Source organism: Tachyglossus aculeatus, chromosome 22 (genome assembly GCF_015852505.1).
Source record: "Tachyglossus aculeatus isolate mTacAcu1 chromosome 22, mTacAcu1.pri, whole genome shotgun sequence".
NCBI classification, from domain to species: domain Eukaryota; kingdom Metazoa; phylum Chordata; class Mammalia; order Monotremata; family Tachyglossidae; genus Tachyglossus; species Tachyglossus aculeatus.
The window spans coordinates 52047206-52068595 of NC_052087.1; the positions used below are offsets into that span (position 1 = coordinate 52047206).

General features: G+C 51.7%; 1 protein-coding gene across 1 annotated transcript; it reads right to left on the minus strand.

Annotated features, from left to right (window-relative positions):
- Positions 1-1791: 1791 nt before the first annotated feature.
- Positions 1792-20974, minus strand: BET1L (Bet1 golgi vesicular membrane trafficking protein like). The gene is made up of 4 exons (XM_038764551.1): positions 20900-20974; positions 12443-12534; positions 7502-7558; positions 1792-1971 (listed from the first exon to the last, which is right to left on the minus strand). Exons 1-4 carry the CDS (start codon positions 20916-20918, stop codon positions 1804-1806), a joined length of 336 nt encoding a protein of 111 aa, XP_038620479.1. The 5' UTR covers positions 20919-20974; the 3' UTR covers positions 1792-1803.
- Positions 20975-21390: the final 416 nt, after the last annotated feature.

The following is a 21390-nucleotide window of genomic DNA, read 5'->3' on the forward strand; positions in this document are numbered from 1 at the left end:
TCTCCCCCTTTTAGACTGTGAGCCCACTGTTGGGTAGGGACTGTCTCTATATGTTGCCAATTTGGACTTCCCAAGCGCTTAGTACAGTGCTCTGCACATAGTAAGCGCTCAATAAATACGATTGATGATGATGATGATAAATATGAGTGACTGACTGACCAGGCTGAGTTCTGGAGCAGTGAGATACCCAGGCCTGCGGTCAGCTGACCTTTGCCCAGTCTCAGACTTGGGGGTCAAGTTTGCGACGGGGCCAAGTTGCCGAAAACTCTCTCTTTGTGCCTCGGCTGGCAAGTTTTGCCTGCCTGCCTGGGGATGGCTACCTAAGGGTGGATTAATTCTCATCAGGATGAGAAGAAATCCAAGCGACGGCAAACCCCGCCTCCTCTCTAGCGGCAGAGAACCCCAGGAAACAAAAATTGTGTGGAAACCCGTGTTTGGCCAGTGACTTTTCGTTAAGGATTTTTTTTCTTTTTATTAAGGAAACTGGAACCAAGGAACAATTGGGAGCTGTAGGGGTAAATAAATAAAGCCGATAATTACAAAGCAACTTTGTCCGCACGTTTTTTAAACGACGGCGACCTGGGCTTGGGGTGGGGGAGAATGCAATAGAGGCATTTTTGGTAGCAGTTTAAAAAAAAAATGTTTTAAGTTAGACCTGGCTTCACCTCTCAAGGAGACAGAGGGGATAGGAAGGGAGACGGTGAATAGGGTGGGGGCCAGAAATATTCAAAAGTGGGACAAAGTGCAATGCGAGGGGGGCGGTGGGCGGTGTTGTGGGTGGGTAATTTGGAGAAGGCTGGTTCCTATGGAGGCGGAGCACAGAATCACTGTCTTTGTTCCTCTCCGACCTGCTTTTTGAGGTCTGCCTTATTGCCCCCCCCCCCCCGGCCCCCGTCTATCCTGATTGTTGCGGGGGGCCCAGCACCACCTGCTATCGACAAATGGGAGGGAGGATCCAGGTTGGTCTTCTGGGGGAACCGGCCGATCGAGATCATTTCCAGTTTCTAGTCATCCCCGGATCCCTCTGACCGGACAGCCTGGAGTGGGGAGGGGCACGGTGGGAGGCTTAAAAACCAGCAGGTCTTCATGGTAACTGTGGGGCCTCCTTCCCCAGGCCCCCGCTGCCAACTGGCTGGTTGTGCTGGGGCCTAGTGGGTAGCGGGCCGGTCTGCGTCTATGCCTGGGCTGCCGCTCGCCTTCTGGTCCCCACGGAGCCCGCTCGGTAGTGGAGAATCCGGTCACGTCCAGTTCGCTCGATGGAAGGCTGTATTTTGCCTACTGGTCCTGCCCGGTGGGCTTCCGGACCCTGAAGAGGTCAGTCTTCCTGAAAACCGAAGGACCGGGCCCCCAGTCCTCCTTCTCAGAGTTGAGTCGGTGGCTCTTTTCTTTTTCTTTCTCTCTCTCTCTCTCACAGACACATACACACACTCACTCTCAGAACCCTTCGATCCTGCTCCTTAAGCACCGGGAAAAGCAGTAGCTCTCAAGGATTTTCCCCCTCTTCCATCAGGACTCACCCCCTTACCTGCCCTCGAAGTCCCAGGGCACTGGAGATTTCCCGGGAAATTGATTCCCGACTTTGCCCTGGAGATTTCCCAGATTCCTGCCTTTGCCCTGATTTCTTAAAAAAGGGGCCCGGAAGTGAAATCCCCTGTTCATCCAGGAAAATCTGGAAGGGCGACGGAGGAGGGGGTTGGGGGAAAGAAGCGGCCTTTCCTGACGGGGTCAAGCTCTGCTTCTCCCCCCGAGTCCCTTTCATTAAGCACCCCCTCCCTACCCCCGCCCCCGGGGCCGGGGCCCCGCTCAGGTCCGCGCTCTGGACACCAGGTAGTAGAGGATGAAGAAAACGAAGATGAGTCCGACGGAGACGTAGCAGATGAGTTTGCGGTTGTCGCGCCCCGAGCGCGTCATGGTGGAGAAGCGCTTCACGCTTCCTGTCAGCAGGCCTGTCACGCTCATGAAGTCTGTGTCCTGCGGGAGAGGGGACACCCTCATACGTGGGCCCCCCACACACACACGCTGAGATTACGGACCACGCTTTAAAGTCCGAAACACTGCCTACAGGCTCCCACACAAGCCAATTCCAAGAAGTTCCACACCCAACTTCGGCCCCCCGCAACACTAAACTCGGGGACCACTCTCCCCCCGCCTCTGGGGACCGAGAACACTGCCATTTTCATTCTGCCATGCCCACAGACCCATAAAATCAGGGTGAAACCAAAGAGTGGGGATGGGAGGAGATTCGGCCTCCTACATCAATCAATCAATCATATTTATTGAGCGCTTACTGTGTGCAGAGCACTGTACTAAGCGCTTGGGAGATACAAGTTCGCAACACATAGAGACAGCCCCTACCCGACAGTGGGCTCACAGTCTAAAAGGGGGAGACAGAGAACAAAACCAAACACACTAAGAGAAGCAGCGTGGCTCAGCGGGAAGAGCCCGGGCCTTGGAGTCAGAGGTTGTGGGTTCAAATCCCGGCTCTGCCAACTGTCAGCCGTGTGACTTTGGGCAAGTCGCTTCACTTCTCTGGGCCTCAGTTCCCTCATCTGGAAAATGGGGATGGAGACTGTGAGCCCCCCGTGGGACAACCTGATGACCTTGTATCCTCCCCAGCGCTTACAACAGTGCTTTGCACATAGTAAGCGCTTCATAAATGCCATTATTATTATTATTATTATTATTATTATTATTACAGAGACACTCGCTCACGCCAATCCAAGTTAGGCAGCTCTCCTTCATACCAAACCAACAGTCCACTTGAGTTTCCAACCTTCCCAATTAGTTCCCAATAATAATAATAATAATAATAATTGGCATTTGTTAAGCCCTTACTATGTGCAAAGCACTGTTCTAAGCGCTGGGGAGGATACAGGCTGATCAGGTTGTCCCACGTGGGGCTCACTGTCTTAATCCCCATTTTACAGATGAGGTAACTGAGGCCCAGAGAAGTTAAGTGACTTGCCCAAGATCACACAGCAGACATGTGGTGGAGTCGGCATTCGAACCCATGACCTCTGACTCCAAAGCCCGTGCTCTTTCCACTGAGCCACGCTGCTTCTCTAATCTTCTCCAGGGATGGTACTCCAGCAATCCCCTTATGGCTCTCATGTTTATATCCTTCCTCCACACTCACACGGACTCAACTGGACAGCTATTGCTTATTCTAATTCTTTTTTTTTTTTTTAGGGTATTTGTTAAGCGCTTACTATGTGCCAGGCACCGTACTAAAGTGCTGGGGTAGATACAAGGTTGGACACAGTCCACGATCATTCATTCAGTCATTTGTATTGAGCGCTTATTGTGTGCAGAGCACTGTACTAAGCGCTTGGGAAAGTACACTCTAACAATAAACAGGGACATATTCCCTGCCCATACGGCGCTTACAGTCTAGAGGGGGCTCACAGTTTTAATCCTCATTTTACGGATGAGGTAACTGAGGTCCAGAGAAGTAAAGTGACTTGCCCAGGGTCACACAGCGGACATGTGGTGGAGTCGGGATTAGAAGCCAGGTCCTTATGACTCTTCAGGCCCTTCTGACTCCCGAGGCCCGGGCTCTATCCACTAGGCCGTGCTCCTTCTAAGCTACAGTCAGATAATAATAACAACTATGGTATTTGTTAAGCGCTTACTATATGCCAAACACTGCTCTAAGCGCTGGGGTAGATACAAGATCATCAGGTTGTCCCACGTGGGGCTCACAGTCTTAGTCTTCATTTTACAGATGAGGTAACTGAGGCACAGAGAAGTGACTTAACCAAGGTCACCCAGCAGACGCGTGGCAGAGGCGGGATTAGAACCCACATCCTCTGACTCCCAAGCCGGGGTTCTTGCCACTAAGCCACACTGCTTCTCTTATCGGATCCATATGCACTTTTCCTCTTATCTGTAAAGATTTCAGCCTCTGTCTTCCCCCGCTAGATAGTAATAATAATAATGATGGCATTTATTAAGCGCTTACTATGTGCAAAGCACTGTTCTAAGCGCTAGATGGTAAGATGGATGGGGCCTGTGCCTGCTAACTCTCTTTAGCTCCTCAAGGTGCTGAGTATGGAGATCAGCACCCAGGAGGCCCTCAGTAAATCCAAGAGCTTGACTGATTTCCCTGCCCTCAGTAGGCGTTGACCTTCTGGATGGTTTAGGGTTGGGCTTCCAGGCATGGAAGGCATTTATTGAGCGCTTACCGTGCACCGAGCACTGGACTAAGCGCTTGGGAAAGTACGAGACAACAGAGTTGGTAGACGCGATCCTTGCCCGCATGGTTCTTGCAGTCTACAGGGGATCGCAGAGCCTGGTTAACGGAGCAGTCCAAACCAAAGCCCGCCTACTGCCTGAACGCCCCCGGGGGTCTGTCAGTTTAAGGAAGGCCTTCCCCCGTTAATTTCAAATAATAATAATAATAATAATGGCATTTATTAAGCGCTTACTATGTGCAGGGCACTGTTCTAAGCGCTGGGGACTTTCCAAGGTGATCAGGTTGTCCCCCGGGGGGCTCACAGTCTTCATCCCCATTTTACAGATGAGGAAACTGAGACCCAAAGAAGTGAGGTGACTTGCCCAAAGTCACACAGCTGATGAGTGGTGGGGCCGGGATTTGAACCCATGACCTCTGACTCCAAAGCCCGGGCTCTTTCCACTGAGCCCTGTGCCACTTAGCCACTGGCACGTCCACACTTCTCCGAGCACTTACATACAGCTCTTACCCAACTATTAATCAATCACTGGGTGCTTACTACATGCAGAGCACTGTACTAAGAGCTTGGGAGGGTCCAATCCAACAAAAACCACACATTCCCTGCCTACAACGAGCTTACGGTCTAGAGGGGGAGACGGACGTTAATATAAGTAAATAAATGACAGATAAATACATAAGTGGTGTGGGGCGGAGAGGGGGAGATGAATGAAGGGAGCAAGTAAGAGGGGAGAAGAGGAAAGGAGGGCTTAGGGAAGGCTTCTTGGAGAAGATGTACTTTCAGTAAGGTTTTGAAGAGGGAGGGAGTCATTGTTGGTTGGATTCGGGGTGGGTGGGCATTCAATCAATCAATCAATCAATCGTATTTATTGAGCGCTTACTATGTGCAGAGCACTGTACTAAGCGCTTGGGAAGTACAAATTGGCATCACATAGAGACAGTCCCTACCCAACAGTGGGCTCACAGTCTAAAAGGGGGAGACAGAGAACAGAACCAAACATACCAACAAAATAAAATAAGTAGGATAGAAATGTACAAGTAAAATAAATAAATAAATAAATAAATAGAGTAATAAATATGTACAACCATATATACATATATACTGGTGCTGTGGGGAAGGGAAGGAGGTAAGACGGGGGGACGGAGAGGGGGACGAGGGGGAGAGGAAAGAAGGGGCTCAGTCTGGGAAGGCCTCCTGGAGGAGGTGAGCTCTCAGCAGGGCCTTGAAGGGAGGAAGAGAGCTAGCTTGGCGGATGGGCGGCGGGGGGGCAAAGGACAAAGGTGGGAGATGGGAGAGAGGTCCACGGTGAGATAGATGAGATGGAGGGACGGTGAGAAGGCTGGCATTGAGGAGCAAAGTGTGCAGGCTGGGTTGTTGTAGGACAGCAGCGAGGTGAGATAGGAGGGGACAAGGGGATTAAGGGCTTTAAAGCCAATGGTGAGGAGTTTCTGTTTGATGCGGAAGTTGACGGGCAACTCCTGGAGGTTCTTGAGGAGTGGGGAAACACGGCCTGAACGTTTTTGTAGAAAAATGATCCGGGCAGCAGAGTGAAGTATGGACTGGACTGGGGAGAGACAGGAGGCAGGGAGGTCAGCCAGGAGGCTGATACAGTAATCAAGGCGGGCTAGGATAAGTGCTTGGATTAACATGCTAGCGGTTTAGATGGAGAGGAAAGGATGGATTTTAGCGACGTCGTGACAGTGGAATCAATAGGATTTAGTGAGGGATTGAACAGGTGGGTTGAATGAGAAAGAGGAGTCAATCAATCAATCAAATTTATTGAGCGCTTACTATGTGCAGAGCACTGTACTAAGCGCTTGGGAAGTACAAATTGGCAACACATAGAGACAGTCCCTACGCAACAGTGGGCTCACAGTCTAAAAGGGGGAGACAGAGAACAGAACCAAACATACTAACAAAATAAAATAAATAGGATAGAAATGTACAAGTAAAATAAATAGAGTAATAAATATGTACAACCATATATACATATATACAGGTGCTGTGGGGAAGGGAAGGAGGTAAGATGGGGGGATGGAGAGGGGGACGAGGGGGAGAGGAAGGAAGGGGCTCAGTCTGGGAAGGCCTCCTGGAGGAGGTGAGCTCTCAGCAGGGCCTTGAAGGGAGCAGGGCCTTGAAGGGCCTTGAGTCAAGAATAACACCACGGTTACGGGCTTGTGAGGCAGGAAGGACGGTGGTGTCATCTACAGTGATGGGAAAATCACCTTCCGGTCTGCGGATTATTGTAGCAAGAAGAAGCGTGGCCTATTTATTTAACTTGTACATATCTATTCTATTTATTTTATTTTGTTAGTATGTTTGGTTTTATTCTCTGTCTCCCCCTTTTAGACTGTGAGCCCACTGTTGGGTAGGGACTGTCTCTATATGTTGCCAACCTGTACTTCCCAAGCACTTAGTACAGTGCTGTGCACACAGTAGGCACTCAATAAATACGATTGATTGATTGATTGATTAGTGGAAAGAGTTCAGGCTAGGGAATCAGAAGACCTGGGTTCTAATTCCAGCTCTGTCCTTGCCTGCTGTGGGACCTTGAGCAAGTCATTTTACTTCTCTGGGCTTTGGGTCCCTCATCTGTAAAATGGGTTTACGATGCCCATTCTCCCTCCCCCTCAAACTGGGAGCCCCACATGGGCCAGGGACTATCTAATCTGATTATCTGATTTGATATCTGATAATCTAATCTGATTTGTAGTGGTGTGGTTCAATGGAAAGAGCACGGGCTTGGGAGTCAGAGGTCATGGGTTCAAATCCCAGCTCTGCCAATTGTCAGCTGTGTGACTTTGGGCAAGTCACTTAACTTCTCTGCGCCTCAGTTACCTCACCTGTAAAATGGGGAATAAGACTGTGAGCCCCACATGGGACAACCTGCTCACCCTGTAACCTCCCCAGTGCTTAGAACAGTGCTTTGCCAATAGTAAGCGCATAACAAATGCCATTATTATTATTATTATCTCGAATCTCTCCCAGCACTTACTACAGTGCTTAAGCACTTTTACAAATAGCACAATAATAAACACTTGCCATTATTATTATTATTATTATCTGGAATCTCTCCCAGCGCTTATTACAGTGCTTAAGCACTTTTACAAATAGCACAATAATAAACACTTGCTACAGTACTCTGCACAGAAGAGACGCCCAAAAAACCTAATTGATTGTTGGGCTGATTGATTGGCTGCATCCAGAGCTGACTTGGGTTTTGGATTTATGAAGCTCTCCCACGCTTGGTGGGGTGGGGGGGGAAGCAGCCCCTCATCGCTTACCCGGAAACCAAAGCGGTCGCTTACCATGCCATCCAGGTAACGGTTCTGGTCCTCGGCATCCTTGTCGATGTCCAGGGCCAGCTGGTCAAGACACAGAAAGATGGAAGGCAATGACTCCCCGAAACTCAACGGCCCCGATTCCCATTCAATCTCAGCCGCTGCTCAACAAGCCCGTCTTTCCACTCTGGGTGTCTCTTGTAACAGAAATCCCTTCCAGTTGGTTTCAAGGTTCAGTCCATCAAAGGTATTTATTGAGGGCTTGCTGTGTGCTGAACACTGTACTGAGCGCTTGGGAAAGGATGATACAACAGTTGGTAGACGTGTTCCCTGCCTCAAATTTCTGGCCCTTTCTTACCTACCTGCTCTCTTTACCCACTACTCCCCCGCTCTCCACCTCCGTTGACCCCAAGCCAACCTTCTGGTTGTCCCTCTCTCTCCACTCTCCCACCTCCATCTCCTTGCACGACTCTCCCGCCTCCACCTCCTTGCACGACTCTCCCGCCTCCACCTCCTTGCTCTCGATTCTACCGGCTCCATCTCCTCACTCAACTCTCCCGCCTCCATCTCCTCGCTCTGGTTTCTCCCGCCTCCATTTCTTTGCTCTGGGTTCTCCCGCCTCCATTTCCTCGCTCTGGGTTCTCCCACCTCCGTCTCCTCGCTCGACTCTCCCGCCTCTGCCTCCTCACACTCAACTCTCCTGTCTCCATCTCCTTGTTCTCGACTCTCCCACCTGCGTCTCCTTGCTCTCGACTTGCCCGCCTCTGTCTCTTCATTCTAGACTCTCCCGCCTGCATCTCCTCACTCTCGAGTCTCCCGCCTCCGTCTCCTCACTCTCGCCTCTCCCGCCTGCGTCTTCTCACTCTCAACTTTCCCGCCTGCCTCTCCTCACTCCTGGGGTCTCCTGCCTCCGTCTCCTCACTCTCTCCTGTCTCCATCTCCTTGTTCTCGACTCTCCCGCCTGCGTCTCCTCGCTCTCGACTTGCCCGCCTCTGTCTCTTCATTCTCGACTCTCCCGCCTGCATCTCCTCACTCTCGAGTCTCCCGCCTCCATCTCCTCACTCTCGCCTCTCCCGCCTGTGTCTTCTCGCTCTCAACTTTCCCGCCCGTCTCTCCTCACTCCTGGGGTCTCCTGCCTCCGTCTCCTCGCTCTCGACTCGCCCACCTCCATCTCCTCGCTCTCAACTCTCCCGCCTCCGTCTCCTCGCTCACGCCATTTCCCCGGCTTGCGGCCCCCTCCCTTCCCACATCAGCTAGACCACAGCTCTCCCGGCATCCTAAAATCCCACCCTCCAACAAGCCTTCCCTGATTTATTTCCCAGCACCCTGAGCCATATCATCCCTTCAACCAACTCTACCACTTAAAAACTTATTTACACCCTAATTCGTATACATGCTCTCTCTCTCTATACCCCTGCCTTATTTATTTTTGGCTTTTCTAGCTGAAATAGTTAATGTTTGTCTTCCCCACTTCGCATGTAAATGCATGAGGGCAGGGAAGGGTGTCACTTTGTTATTCTGAACTTCCCAAATGCCTAGTACAGAACACGGCACCAAGTGGGCGCTCAGTAAATGGTATGGTATTTATTAAGCACTAACTATGTGCAAAGCACTGTTCTAAGCGCTGGGGTGGTCCCAAGGTAATCAGGTTGGGCCACTGGGGGCTCACAGTCTTAATCCCCATTTTACAGATGAGGTAACTGAGGCCCAGAGAAGAAGTGACTTGCCCAAAGTCATACAGTTGACAATTTGCGGAGTCGGCATTTGAACCCACGACCTCTGACTCCTAAGCCCGTGCTCTTTCCACTGAGCCATGCTGCTTCTCACACTTCTTCTACTACTCTCACATGCCACTTCTTACAGGCCATACTGCTCACCTTACTCTGCTGGCAATGAGCTTTGCTTTATAATAATAATAATAACAGTGGCATTTATTAAGCACTTACTATGTGCAAAGCACTGTTCTAAGCGCTGGGGAGGTTACAAGGTGATCAGGTGGTCCCACGGGGGGGCTCACAGTCTTAATCCCCATTTTACAGATGAGGCAACTGAGGCCCAAAGAAGTGAAGTGACTTGCCCAAAGTCACACAGCTGACAATTGGCAGAGTCAGGATTTGAACCCATGACCTCTGACTCCAGAGCCCGTGCTCCTTCCACTGAGCCACGCTGCTTCTCACCTTTCACTCATTCATTCAATCGTATTTACTGAGCGCTTACTGTGTGCAGAGCACTGTACTAAGCGCTTGGGAAGTCCAAGTTGGCAACATATAGAGACGGTCCCTACCCAACAATGGGCTCACAGTCTAGAAGGGGGAGACAGACAACAAAACAAAACACGTGAACAGGTGTCAAGCCATCAGAATAAATAGAAGTAAAGCTAGATGCACGTCATTAACAAAATAAAATAAATAGAATAGTAAATATGTACAAGTAAAATAGAGTAATAAATCTGTACAAACATGTATACAGGTGCTGTGGGGAGGGGAAGGAGGTAGGGAGGGGAGAGGAAGGAGGGGGCTCAGTGTGGGAAGGCCTCCTGGAGGAGGTGAGCTCTCAGTAGGGCTTTGAAGGGAGGAAGAGAGCCAGCTTGGCGGATGTGCAGAGGGAGGGCATTCCGGGCCAGGGGGAGGACGTGGGCCGGGGGTCGATGGCGGGACAGGCGAGAACGAGGTACGGTGAGGAGATTAGCAGCAGAGGAGCGGAGGGTGCAGGGTGGGCTGGAGAAGGATAGAAGGGAGGTGAGGTAGGAGGGGGCGAGGTGATGGACAGCCTTGAAGCCTTGCAGGTATGTGAGCAAACCCCTAACAATGGAAAAGGTAATGGTAAAAACAGTAAAGATGCTGGTACTTATTAAACGCTTGCAAGGTGCCAAGTGCCTTGCACGGGCAGTTAGAAAAGAATCGGTCGGCAGCATGGACTAGTCGATAAAGCCTGGGCCGAAGAGTCAGAAGGCCATGGGTTCTAATCCCGGCTCCACCGCTTGCCTGCTGTGTGACCTTGGGCAAATCACTTCACATCTCTGGGCCTCAGTCACCTCACCTGAAAAACGTGGATTGAGACTGTGAGCCCCATGTGGGGCAGGGACTGGGTCCAACCTGATTTCCTTGCATCCACCCCAGTCTGCAGTACAGTGCCTGGCACATAGTAAGCGCTTAACAAATACCATTATTATTATTAGATAGGACACAGTCCAGCCCCACCCAAGGCTCACAATCAAGGAAGAGATGGATTGTTACCTCCTCAGATGCGTGACTTTGGGCAAGTCACTTAACTTCTCTATGCCTCCGTTCCCTCATCTGTAAAAAGGGATTAAGACTGTGAGCCCCACGTGGGACAACCTGATCACCTTGTATCCCCCCCTGTGCTTAGAACAGTGCTTGGCACATAGTAAGTGCTTAACAAATACCATTATTATCTCCATTTTACAGATGGGGAAACGGAGGCCCAGAGTGGTCAAGCGACTGGGCCTAAAATCACAGAGGAGCTGGGGTAAGAACTCGGGTTTCCCAGCTCACAGGCCAATCCTCTTTCCACTAGGCCACACGGCACTTCATCATCATCATCAATCGTATTTATTGAGCGCTTACTGTGTGCAGAGCACTGTACTAAGCACTTGGGAAGTACAAGTTGGCAACACACTTACTGTGTGGAGGCTGATGCAGTCTCAAAGGGGTAAGAAGCGGTTGGTTTTTGTTTTCCATTTAAACTGGCACCTGCTCCAAATCATCGCCCACCACCCCGCTTCCCACTTGTCCCGATGGTACACAGGGAAACAAGAGGAGTGTGACCTAGTGGAAAGAGCCCCCACCTCTAGACTGTAAGCTTATTGTACATAGGGAATGTCACTGTTTATTGTTGTATTATGCTTTCCCAAGCGCTTAGTACAGTGCTCTGCCAGTAAGCGCTCAGTAAATATGATTGAACAAATTATGAATAAATGAAAGAACCCACATTCCGGGAGCCAGAGGATTTGGTTCTAATCCTGCCCCTGCCACGTATCTGCTGGCTGACCTCGGGCAAGTCCCTTCACTTCTCTGGGCCTCAGTTCCCTCATCCGAATAATAACAATAATAACAGTATTTGCTAAGCTCTTTGGTATTTGTTATTAATAATGATAACTATTATTATCATTATTATAGTATTTGTTAAGTGCTTACTAGGTGCCAGGCACTGTACTAAATGCTGGGGTGGATACAAGCAAATCGAGTTGGACACAGGCTCTGTCCCACATGGGGCTCACAGTTGCAATCCCCATTTCACAGATGAGGTCACTGAGGCACAGAGAAGTGAAGCGACTTGCCCAAGGTCACACAGCAGACAAGTGGCGGGGCCAGGATTATGGGGATTCAATCCCTGTAGTGCTGGGGTGGATACATAGTAAGCACATAGTAAGCGCTCATTATTATTATTATTATACAAGCAAATCGAGTTGGACACAGTCTCTGTCCCACATGGGGCTCACAGTTTCAATCCCCATTTCACAGATGAGGTCACTGAGGCACAGAGAAGTGAAGTGACTTGCCCAAGGTCACACGGCCGACAAGTGGCGGGGCCAGGATTATGGGGATTCAATCCCTGTAGTGCTGGGGTGGATACATAGTAAGCGCTTAATAAGTGCCACCATCATTATTATTATTATTATACAAGCAAATCGAGTTGGACACAGTCTCTGTCCCACATGGGGCTCACAGTTGCAATCCCCATTTCACAGATGAGGTCACTGAGGCACAGAGAAGTGAAGCGACTTGCCCAAGGTCACACGGCAGACAAGTGGCGGGGCCAGGATTACGGGGATTCAATCCCCGTCCCCTCTCCTGCTTAGCCGATGAGTCCCAAGTGGGACCTGATGACTTTGTATCGGCCCCAGTGCTTTGGACAGTGCTCGGCACATAGTAAGCGCTTAATAAATGAACACTGTTATTGTTATTATTGCCACTAAGAGGACGAGGGGGGAAGTCAGCTACACACCGATTTCAACCTGGTGACCTTGGTGGCCAAACTGTCGGCAATCCGCTTGTTCTCAACGTCCAGCAGGTCATCCACCGCGCTTGGCGTCCCTCCTGCAGGACGAGAAAGAGCTGAGTCCCCCCCTGAGGCAGCCGGCTTAATAATAATAATAATAATAATAATAATAATAATAATAATGGCATTTGTTAAGCGCTTACTATGTGCAAAGCACTGTTCTAAGCGCTGGGGGGGATACAAAGTGATCAGGTTGTCCCGCAAGGGGCTCACAGTCATCATCGTCATCATCATCAATCGTATTTATTGAGCGCTTACTATGTGCAGAGCACTGTACTAAGCGCTTGGGAAGTACAAGTTGGCAACATATAGAGACAGCCCCTACCCAACAGTGGGCTCACAGTCTAAAAGGGGGAGACAGAGAACGAAACCAAACATACTAACAAAATAAAATAAATAGAATAGATATGTACAAATAAATAGAGTAAAAAAAATATGTACAAACATATATACTATATATATAGTCATCATCCTATTTATTTATTTTATTGTTAATATGTTTTGTTTTGTTTTGTTCTCTGTCTCCCCTTTTAGACTGTGAGCCCGCTGTTGGGTAGGGACCATCTCTAGATGTTGCCAACTTGGACTTCCCAAGCGCTTAGTCCAGTGCTCTGCACACAGTGAGCGCTCAATACGATTGACTGATTGATTGATCATCCCCATTTTACAGATGAGGGAACTGAGGCTCTGAGAAGTGAAGTGACACAAAGTCACACAGCCGACCACTGGCGGAGCTGGGACTTGAACCCATGACGTGGTAAGCAAGCGCTTCACAAATACCATGATTATTATTACTTATGGAGCGCTTCGAAACCCGGGGCCCATCTCCCCCTCGCCCCCGTGGCCCTTGCTACCAGAATTCCCAACTCCCAGAAGGACGGTGGCTCAGTGGCAAGATCCCGGGCTTGGGAGTCAGAGGTCGTGGGTTCTAATCCCGGCTCCGCCACTTGTCCGCTGTGTGACTTTTAGCAAGTCACGTAACTTCGGGGGAAGCAGCGTGGCTCGGTGGAAAGAGCCCGGGCTTTGGAGTCAGAGGTCATGGGTTCAAATCCCCTCTCTGCCACTTGTCAGCTGTGTGACTTGGGGCAAGTCACTTCACTTCTCTGGGCCTCAATTCCCTCATCTGCGAAATAGGGATTAAGACTGTGAGCCCCACGTGGGACAACCTGATCATCTTGTAACCACCCCAGCGCTTAGAACAGTGCTTTGCACATAGTAAGCACTTAATAAATGCCATCGTTCTCTGTCATGAATCATGAATCGCATTTATTGAGCGCTTACTGTGTGCAGAGCACTGTACTAAGCGCTTGGGAAGTACAAGTTGGCAACATATAGAGACAGTCCCTACCCAACAGTGGGCTCACAGTCTAAAAGGGGGAGACAGAGAACAAAACCAAACATACTAACAAAATAAAATAAATAGGATAGCTATGTACAAGTAAAATAAATAAATAAATAGAGTAATAAATATGTACAACCATATATACATATATCCAGGTGCTGTGGGGAAGGGAAGGAGGTAAGATGGGGGGATGGAGAGGGGGATGAGGGGGAGAGGAAGGAAAGGGGCTCAGTCTGGAAAGGCCTCCTGGAGGAGGTGAGCTCTCGTTCTCTGTGCCTCAGTTCCCTCTTCTGTCAAATGGGGACGAAGACTATGAGCCCCACGTGGGACCACCTGATTACCTTGTATCTCCCCCAGCGCTTAGAACAGTGCTTGGCACATAGTAAGTGCTTAATAAAGTGGGGATTGAGGCCGTGAGCCCCACATGGGATAGGGACTGCGTCTAAACCGATTTGCTCGTATCCACCCTGGTGCTTAGTACAGCGCCTGGCATATAGTAAGGGCTTAACAAGCTATAATTCTATTTATTCTGATGGTATTGACACCTGTCTACTTGTTTTGCTTTGTCTGTCTCCCCCTTCTAGACTGTGAGCCCGTTTAGCCTGTGAGCCCACTGTTGGGTAGGGACTGTCTCTATATGTTGCCAACTTGTACTTCCCAAGCGCTTAGTACAGTGCTCTGCACACAGTAAGCACTCAATAAATACGATTGATTGATTGTTGGGTAGGGACCATCTCTATATGCCGATTGTACTTCCCAAGTGCTTAGTACAGTGCTCTGCACACAGTAAGCGCTCAATAAATACGATTGAATGAATGAATAAATGAATGAATACCAACATTATTATTACTATTATTTAGAGGAAAGAGCCTGGACCTGGGAAACGGAGGACCTGGGGTTTTTGGGTTTTGTGGGTTTTTTTAATAATAATAATGATAATGATGGCATTTATTAAGTGCTTACTATGTGCAGAGCACTGTTCTAGTATTTGTTAAGCACTTACTACGCACCTGGCGCTGTTCAAAGAGCTGGGGTAGGTAAAAAGTAATCAGGTTGGATACAGTCCTTGTCCCACATGGGGCTCAGAGTCTTAAGCCGGAGAAGCAGCATGATGTAGTGGAAAGAGCACGGGTCTGGGAGTAAGAAGGTCATGAGTTCTAATCCCGACTCCACCACATTCCTGCTGGGTGACCTTGAGCAAGTCACTTCACTTCTCTGGGCCTCGGTTACCTCATCTGTAAAGTGGGGATTGAGACTGTGAGCCCCCCCCCATGGGACCTGGACTTTGTCCAACCCGATTTGCTTGTATCCACCCTGGTGCTTAGTACAGTGTGATTCACTGGAAAGAGCCCGGGCTTTGGAGTCAGAGTTCATGGGTTCAAATCCCGGCTCTGCCAACTGTCAGCTGTGTGACTTTGGGCAAGTCACTTAACTTCTCTGTGCCTCAATTACCTCATCTGTAAAATGGGGATGAAGACTGTGAGCCCCCCATGGGACAACCTGGTCACCTTGTAACCTCCCCAGCGCTTAGAACAGTGCTTTGCACATAGTAAGTGCTTAATAAATGCCATTATTATTATTATTCATCATCAATCATATTTATTGAGCACTTACTATGTGCAGAGCACTGTACTAAGCGCTTGGGAAGTACAAATTGGCAACATATAGAGACAGTCCCTACCCAACAGTGGGCTCACAGTCTAAAAGGGGGAGACAGAGACCAAACATACTAACAAAATAAAATAAATAGAATAGATATGTACAAATAAATTAAATAAATAAATAGAGTTAAAAAATATGTACAAACATATATACATATATACAGGTGCTGTGGGGAAGGGAGGGAGGTAAGATGGGGGGATGGAGAGGGGGACGAGGGGGAGAGGAAGGAAGGGGCTCAGTCTGGGAAGGCCTCCTGGAGGAGGTGAGCTCTCAGCAGGGCCTTGAAGGGAGGAAGAGAGCTAGCTTGGCGGATGGGCAGAGGGAGGGTAATATTATTATTATTATTATTATTACAGTGCCTGGCACACAGAAAGTGCTTAACAAATACCACAATTACTATTATGCCCCATTTTTTTTTTTCAGGTGAGGGAACTAAGGCACAGAACAGTGAAGTGACTTGCCCAAGGTCACCCAGCAGACAAGTGGCAGAACTAGGATCAGAAATTGTACTTTCCAAGCGCTTAGTACAGTGCTCTGCACATGGTAAGCACTCAATAAATACGATTGAATGAATGAATGAGAGAAGCCAGGTCCTTCTAAGTCCCATGCCTGGGTTCTAGCCACTACGCAACTCCGCTTCTCTAATCCCGGGTTCTAATCCTGCCTCTGCCACTTGCCCGCCACGTGACCTTTGGAAACCTCCTTAACTTCTCTGGGCCTCGTTTTCCTCATCAGGAAGATGATGATGGCATCCCCCTTTAGACTGTGAGCCCACTGTTGGGTAGGGACTGTCTCTATACGTTGCCAACTTGTACTTCCCAAGCGCTTAGTACAGTGCTCTGCACACAGTAAGCGCTCAATAAATACGATTGATGATGATGATGGGGATGAAATACCTGTCCTCTCTCCTTCTTAGACTGTGAGCCCACGTGGAACAGGAGCTGTGTCCATCCTGATTAACCAGTATGCTTACAGAAGTGCTTGGTGGACAAATATGACTATCATTATTGTTATTATTACTAACGAAGCAGTGTGACTCAGTGGAAACAGCAAAGGCTTGGGAGTCAGAGGTCATGGGTTCTAATCCCGGCTCCGCCACTTGTCAGCTGTGTGACTTTGGGCAAGTCACTTCACTTCTCTGTGTCTGTTACCTCATCTGTAAAATGGGGATTAATACTGTGAGCTCCATGCGGGACAACCTGGCCACCTTGTATCCTCCCCAGAGCTTAGAACGGTGCTTTGCACATAGTAAGCGCTTAACAAATGCCATCATTATATTATTATTAGAAGGAAGGAAGGAGGGAGGGTGTGGAAGAGGAGGTCAGAGGGTTGACAGAGGCAGCAGGTTTGGCCACCCACGGTGGGGAAAAGGACACTTTTCTTGGATCCCAAGAAAATAATTACTCTATTTATTTACTTATTTAATCTGTGCATATCTATTCTATTTATTTTATTTTGTTAGTATGTTTGGTTTTGTTCTCTGTCTCCCCCTTTTAGACTGTGAGCCAGCTGTTGGGTAGGGACTGTCTCTATATGTTGCCCACTTGTACTTCCCAAGCACTTAGTACGGTGCTCTGCACACAGTAAGCGCTCAATAAATACGATTGATTGATTGATTGATTGATTAAGTCCCTCCTTCCCTTCCTCATGTCAGATCTGGCAAAGCAGCATGGTGTAATTGATAAAGCCCAGGCCTGGGACTCAGAAGGTCGTGGGTTCTAATCCCGGCTCTGTCACTTGTCTGTTGAGTGACCTTGGGCAAGTCACTTTACTTCTCTGTGCCTCAGTTACCTCAGCTGTAAAAATGGAGATTGAGACTGTGAGCCCCACGTGGAACAGGGACTGTATACAACCCCATTTGCTTGTAATCTACCCCCGCGCTTAGTACAGTGCCTTGCACATAGTAAATGCTTAAAAAATTCCCTAATTATTATTCCCCCTTCCAGACTGTGAGCCCGTTGTTGGGTAGGGACTGTCTCTATCTGTCGTCAAACTGTACTTTCCAAGCGCTTAGTACAGTGCTCTGCACACAGTAAGCACTCAATAAATACAATTGAATGAATGAAGGAAGGAATGACAGTGCGGGGGATACTGCCTGGCCTGGGGACTGAGTTTGGGTTTATGAAAGTGGACAGTCCCGGGAGTCACTGCCCGGCCTGGGGACTGAGACTGGGGCTTACAGAGGTGGACAGTGCGGGAATTATTGCCCGGCCTGGGGACTGAAACTGGGGTTTATGAAAGTGGCCAGTCCCGGGTGTCACTGCCCGGCCTGGGGACTGAGACTGGGGTTTACAGAGGTGGACAGTGTGGGGAGTTACTGTCCGGCCTGGGGACTGAAACTGGGGTTTATGAAAGTGGGCAGTCCCGGGAGTCCGTGCCCGGCCTGGGAACTGAGACTGGGGTTTATGAAAGTGGGCAGTCCCGGGAGTCACTGCCTGGCCTGGGGTTTACAGAGGTCCGGGGGTGCGGGGAGTTACCGTCCAGACTGGGGGGCTGAGACTGAGGTTTATGAAAATGGGCAGTCCCGGGAGTCAGTACCCGGGCTGGGCCTGGGGCCTGAGATTGGGGTTTAGAGAGGGGGGTTAGGGCAGGGGGTTACTGCCCGGCCTGGGGACTGAGACTGGGGCTTACAGAGGTGGACAGTCCCGGGAGTCACTGCCCGGCCTGGAGACTGAGACTGGGGTTCATGGGGGGCCAGTATGGGGAGTTACCGTCCGGCCTGGAGGCTGAGACTGAGTTTATGAAAGTAGGCAGTCCTGGGAGTCACTACCCGGCCTGGGGACTGAGATTGGGGTTTACAGAGGCGGACAGTGTGGGGGTTGCTGCCCGGGCTGGGGACTGAGGTTAGGTTTATGAAAGTGGGCAGTCCCCGGAGTCACTGTCTGGCTTGGGGACTGAGTTTGGGGTTTACAGAGGGTGTTACTGTCCGGCCTGGGGGCTGAAACTGAGTTTATGAAAGTGGGCAGTCCCGGGAGTCACTGCCCGGCCTGGGGACTGAGACTAGGGTTTATAGAGTGGGACAGTGTGGGGATTACTGACCGGCCAGGGGGCTGAGATTGGGGTTTATGAAAGTGGGCAGTCCTGGGAGTCACTACCCGGCCTGGGGACTGAGACTGGGGTTTACTGAGGGGGACAGTGTAGGGATTACTGCCCGGACTGGGGACTGACGTTTGGTTTATGAAAGTGGGCAGTCCCCGGAGTCACTGCCCGGCCTGGGGGCTGAGACTGGGGTTTACAGAGGGGGGATTACTGTCTGGCCTGGGGGCTGAGCCTGGGGTTAATGGAAGTGGGCAGTCCCAGGAGTCACTGCCCGGCCTGGGGACTGAGACTGGGGTTTACTGAGGGGGACAGTGCAGGGAGTTACTGTCCGGCCTGGGGACTGAGACTGGGGTTTATTGAAAGTGGGCAGTCCCGGGAGTCACTGCCCGGCCTGGGGACTGAGACTGGGGCTTACTGAGGGGGACAGTGTGGGGGTTACTGCCCGGGCTGGGGACTGAGGTTAGGTTTATGAAAGTGGGCAGTCCCCGGAGTCACTGCCCGGCCTGGGGGCTGAGATTGGGGTTTACAGAGGGGGGATTACTGTCCGGCCTGGGGGCTGAGCCTGGGGTTAATGGAAGTGGGCAGTCCCAGGAGTCACTGCCCGGCCTGGGGACTGAGACTGGGGTTTACTGAGGGGGGACAGTGCGGGGAGTTACTGTCCGGCCTGGGGACTGAGACTGGGGTTTATTGAAAGTGGGCAGTCCCGGGAGTCACTGCCCGGCCTGGGGACTGAGACTGGGGCTTACTGAGGGGGACAGTGTGGGGGTTACTGCCCGGGCTGGGGACTGAGGTTAGGTTTATGAAAGTGGGCAGTCCCCGGAGTCACTGCCCGGCCTGGGGGCTGAGATTGGGGTTTACAGAGGGGGGATTACTGTCCGGCCTGGGGGCTGAGCCTGGGGTTAATGGAAGTGGGCAGTCCCAGGAGTCACTGCCCGGCCTGGGGACTGAGACTGGGGTTTACTGAGGGGGACAGTGCGGGGAGTTACTGTCCGGCCTGGGGACTGAGACTGGGGTTTATTGAAAGTGGGCAGTCCCGGGAGTCACTGCCCACCCTGGGGACTGAGACTGGGGTTTACAGAGGTGGCCAGTCCCGGGAGTCACTGCCCACCCCGGGGATTGAGACTGGGGTTTAGAGAGGTGGACAGTGTGGGGGTTACTGCCCGGGCTGGGGACTGAGGTTAGGTTTATGAAAGTGAGCAGTCCCCTGAGTCACTGCCCGGCCTGGGGACTGAGACTGGGGTTTACTGAGGGGAACAGTGCGGGGAGTTACTGTCTGGCCTGGGGACTGAGACTGGGGTTTATTGGAAGTGGGCAGTCCCGGGAGTCACTGCCCGGCCTGGGGACTGAGACTGGGGTTTAGAGAGGTGGCCAGTCCCGGGAGTCACTGCCCACCCTGGGGACTGAGACTAGGGTTTAGAGAGGTGGACAGTGTGGGGGTTACTGCCCGGGCTGGGGACTGCGGTTAGGTTTATTAAAGTGGCCAGTCCCGGGAGTCACTGCCCGGCCTGGGGACTGAGACTGGGGTTTAGAGAGGTGGACAGTGTGGGGAGTTACAGTCCGGCCTGGGTACTGAGACTGGGGTTTATGAAAGTGGGCAGTCCCGGGAGTCACTGCCCAGCCTGGGGACTGAGACTGGGGCTTAGAGAGGTGGACAGTGTGGGGGTTACTGCCCAGCCTGGGGACTGAGGTTAGGTTTATGAAAGTGGCCAGTCCCGGGAGTCACTGCCCAGCCTGGGGACTGAGACTGGGGTTTAGAGAGGTGGACAGTGTGGGGAGTTACAGTCCGGCCTGGGTACTGAGACTGGGGTTTATGAAAGTGGGCAGTCCCGGGAGTCACTGCCCAGCCTGGGGACTGAGGTTAGGTTTATGAAAGTGGCCAGTCCCGGGAGTCACTGCCCAGCCTGGGGACTGAGACTGGGGTTTAGAGAGGTGGACAGTGTGGGGGTTACTGCCCGGCCTGGGGACTGAGGTTGGGTTTATGAAAGTGGCCAGTCCCGGAAGTCAGTGCCCGGCCTGGGACTGAGACTAGGGCTTACAGAGGTGGACAGTCCCAGGAGTCGCTGTCCGGCCTAGGGGCTGACACTGGGGTTTATGGAGGGGGACAGTGCGGGGAGTCACTGCCCGGCCTGGGGGCTGGGACTGGGGTTTATGAAAGTGGGCGGCCCCGGGAGCCAGTGACCGGGCTGGGCCTGGGGCCTGAGATTGGGGTTTAGAGAAGGGGGCGGGGGGCCCCTGTCGAGGCCGGGGGTCTGATGGCGAGCGCTTAACAAATGCCATCATTATTATTATTATTATCATTATTATTAATCCCGGGGGGGGTCAGGTGGGCTGGGCTGGGCTGGGCTGGGCTGGGGGCTCACCTCGGCCCCAGTCCGCCATGGCAGCAGCCCCGTCTCCGCCGGGCCTGGAGGAGCAGACGTGGCGCCCGGGGTCACGGGGTCACGGGGGGCGGGGCTTCTGCGCACGCGCGCGCGCGCTCGCGCCCCCGCCGGACCGGGCCAAGGCTCCGCCCGCGCCGGACGCCAGGGGGCAGCACCGCGGGGCCGGGAGGCGCGCGCCCCAGGCGGGGGCGGGGGGGGGGAAAGGCGCCGGGGCGGGAGGGCGCGCGCCCGAGAGGAGGCGCGCGCGGGAAGGAGGGCGCAGGCGCCAGGGCCGGAGGGAGGGAGGGGGGAAGGGCGCGTGGGGGGAGAGGGAGGCGGGAGGCGGACGAAGGGCAGAAGGGAGGGCGAAGGTGTGAGGGAAGGAGGGAGGGTGAGAGGGAGGGTGAAGATGTGAGGGAAGGAGGGTGACAGGGAGGGCGAAGGTGTGAGGGAGGGCGAAGCTGGGAGGGCTGGAGGGAGAACAGGAGGGA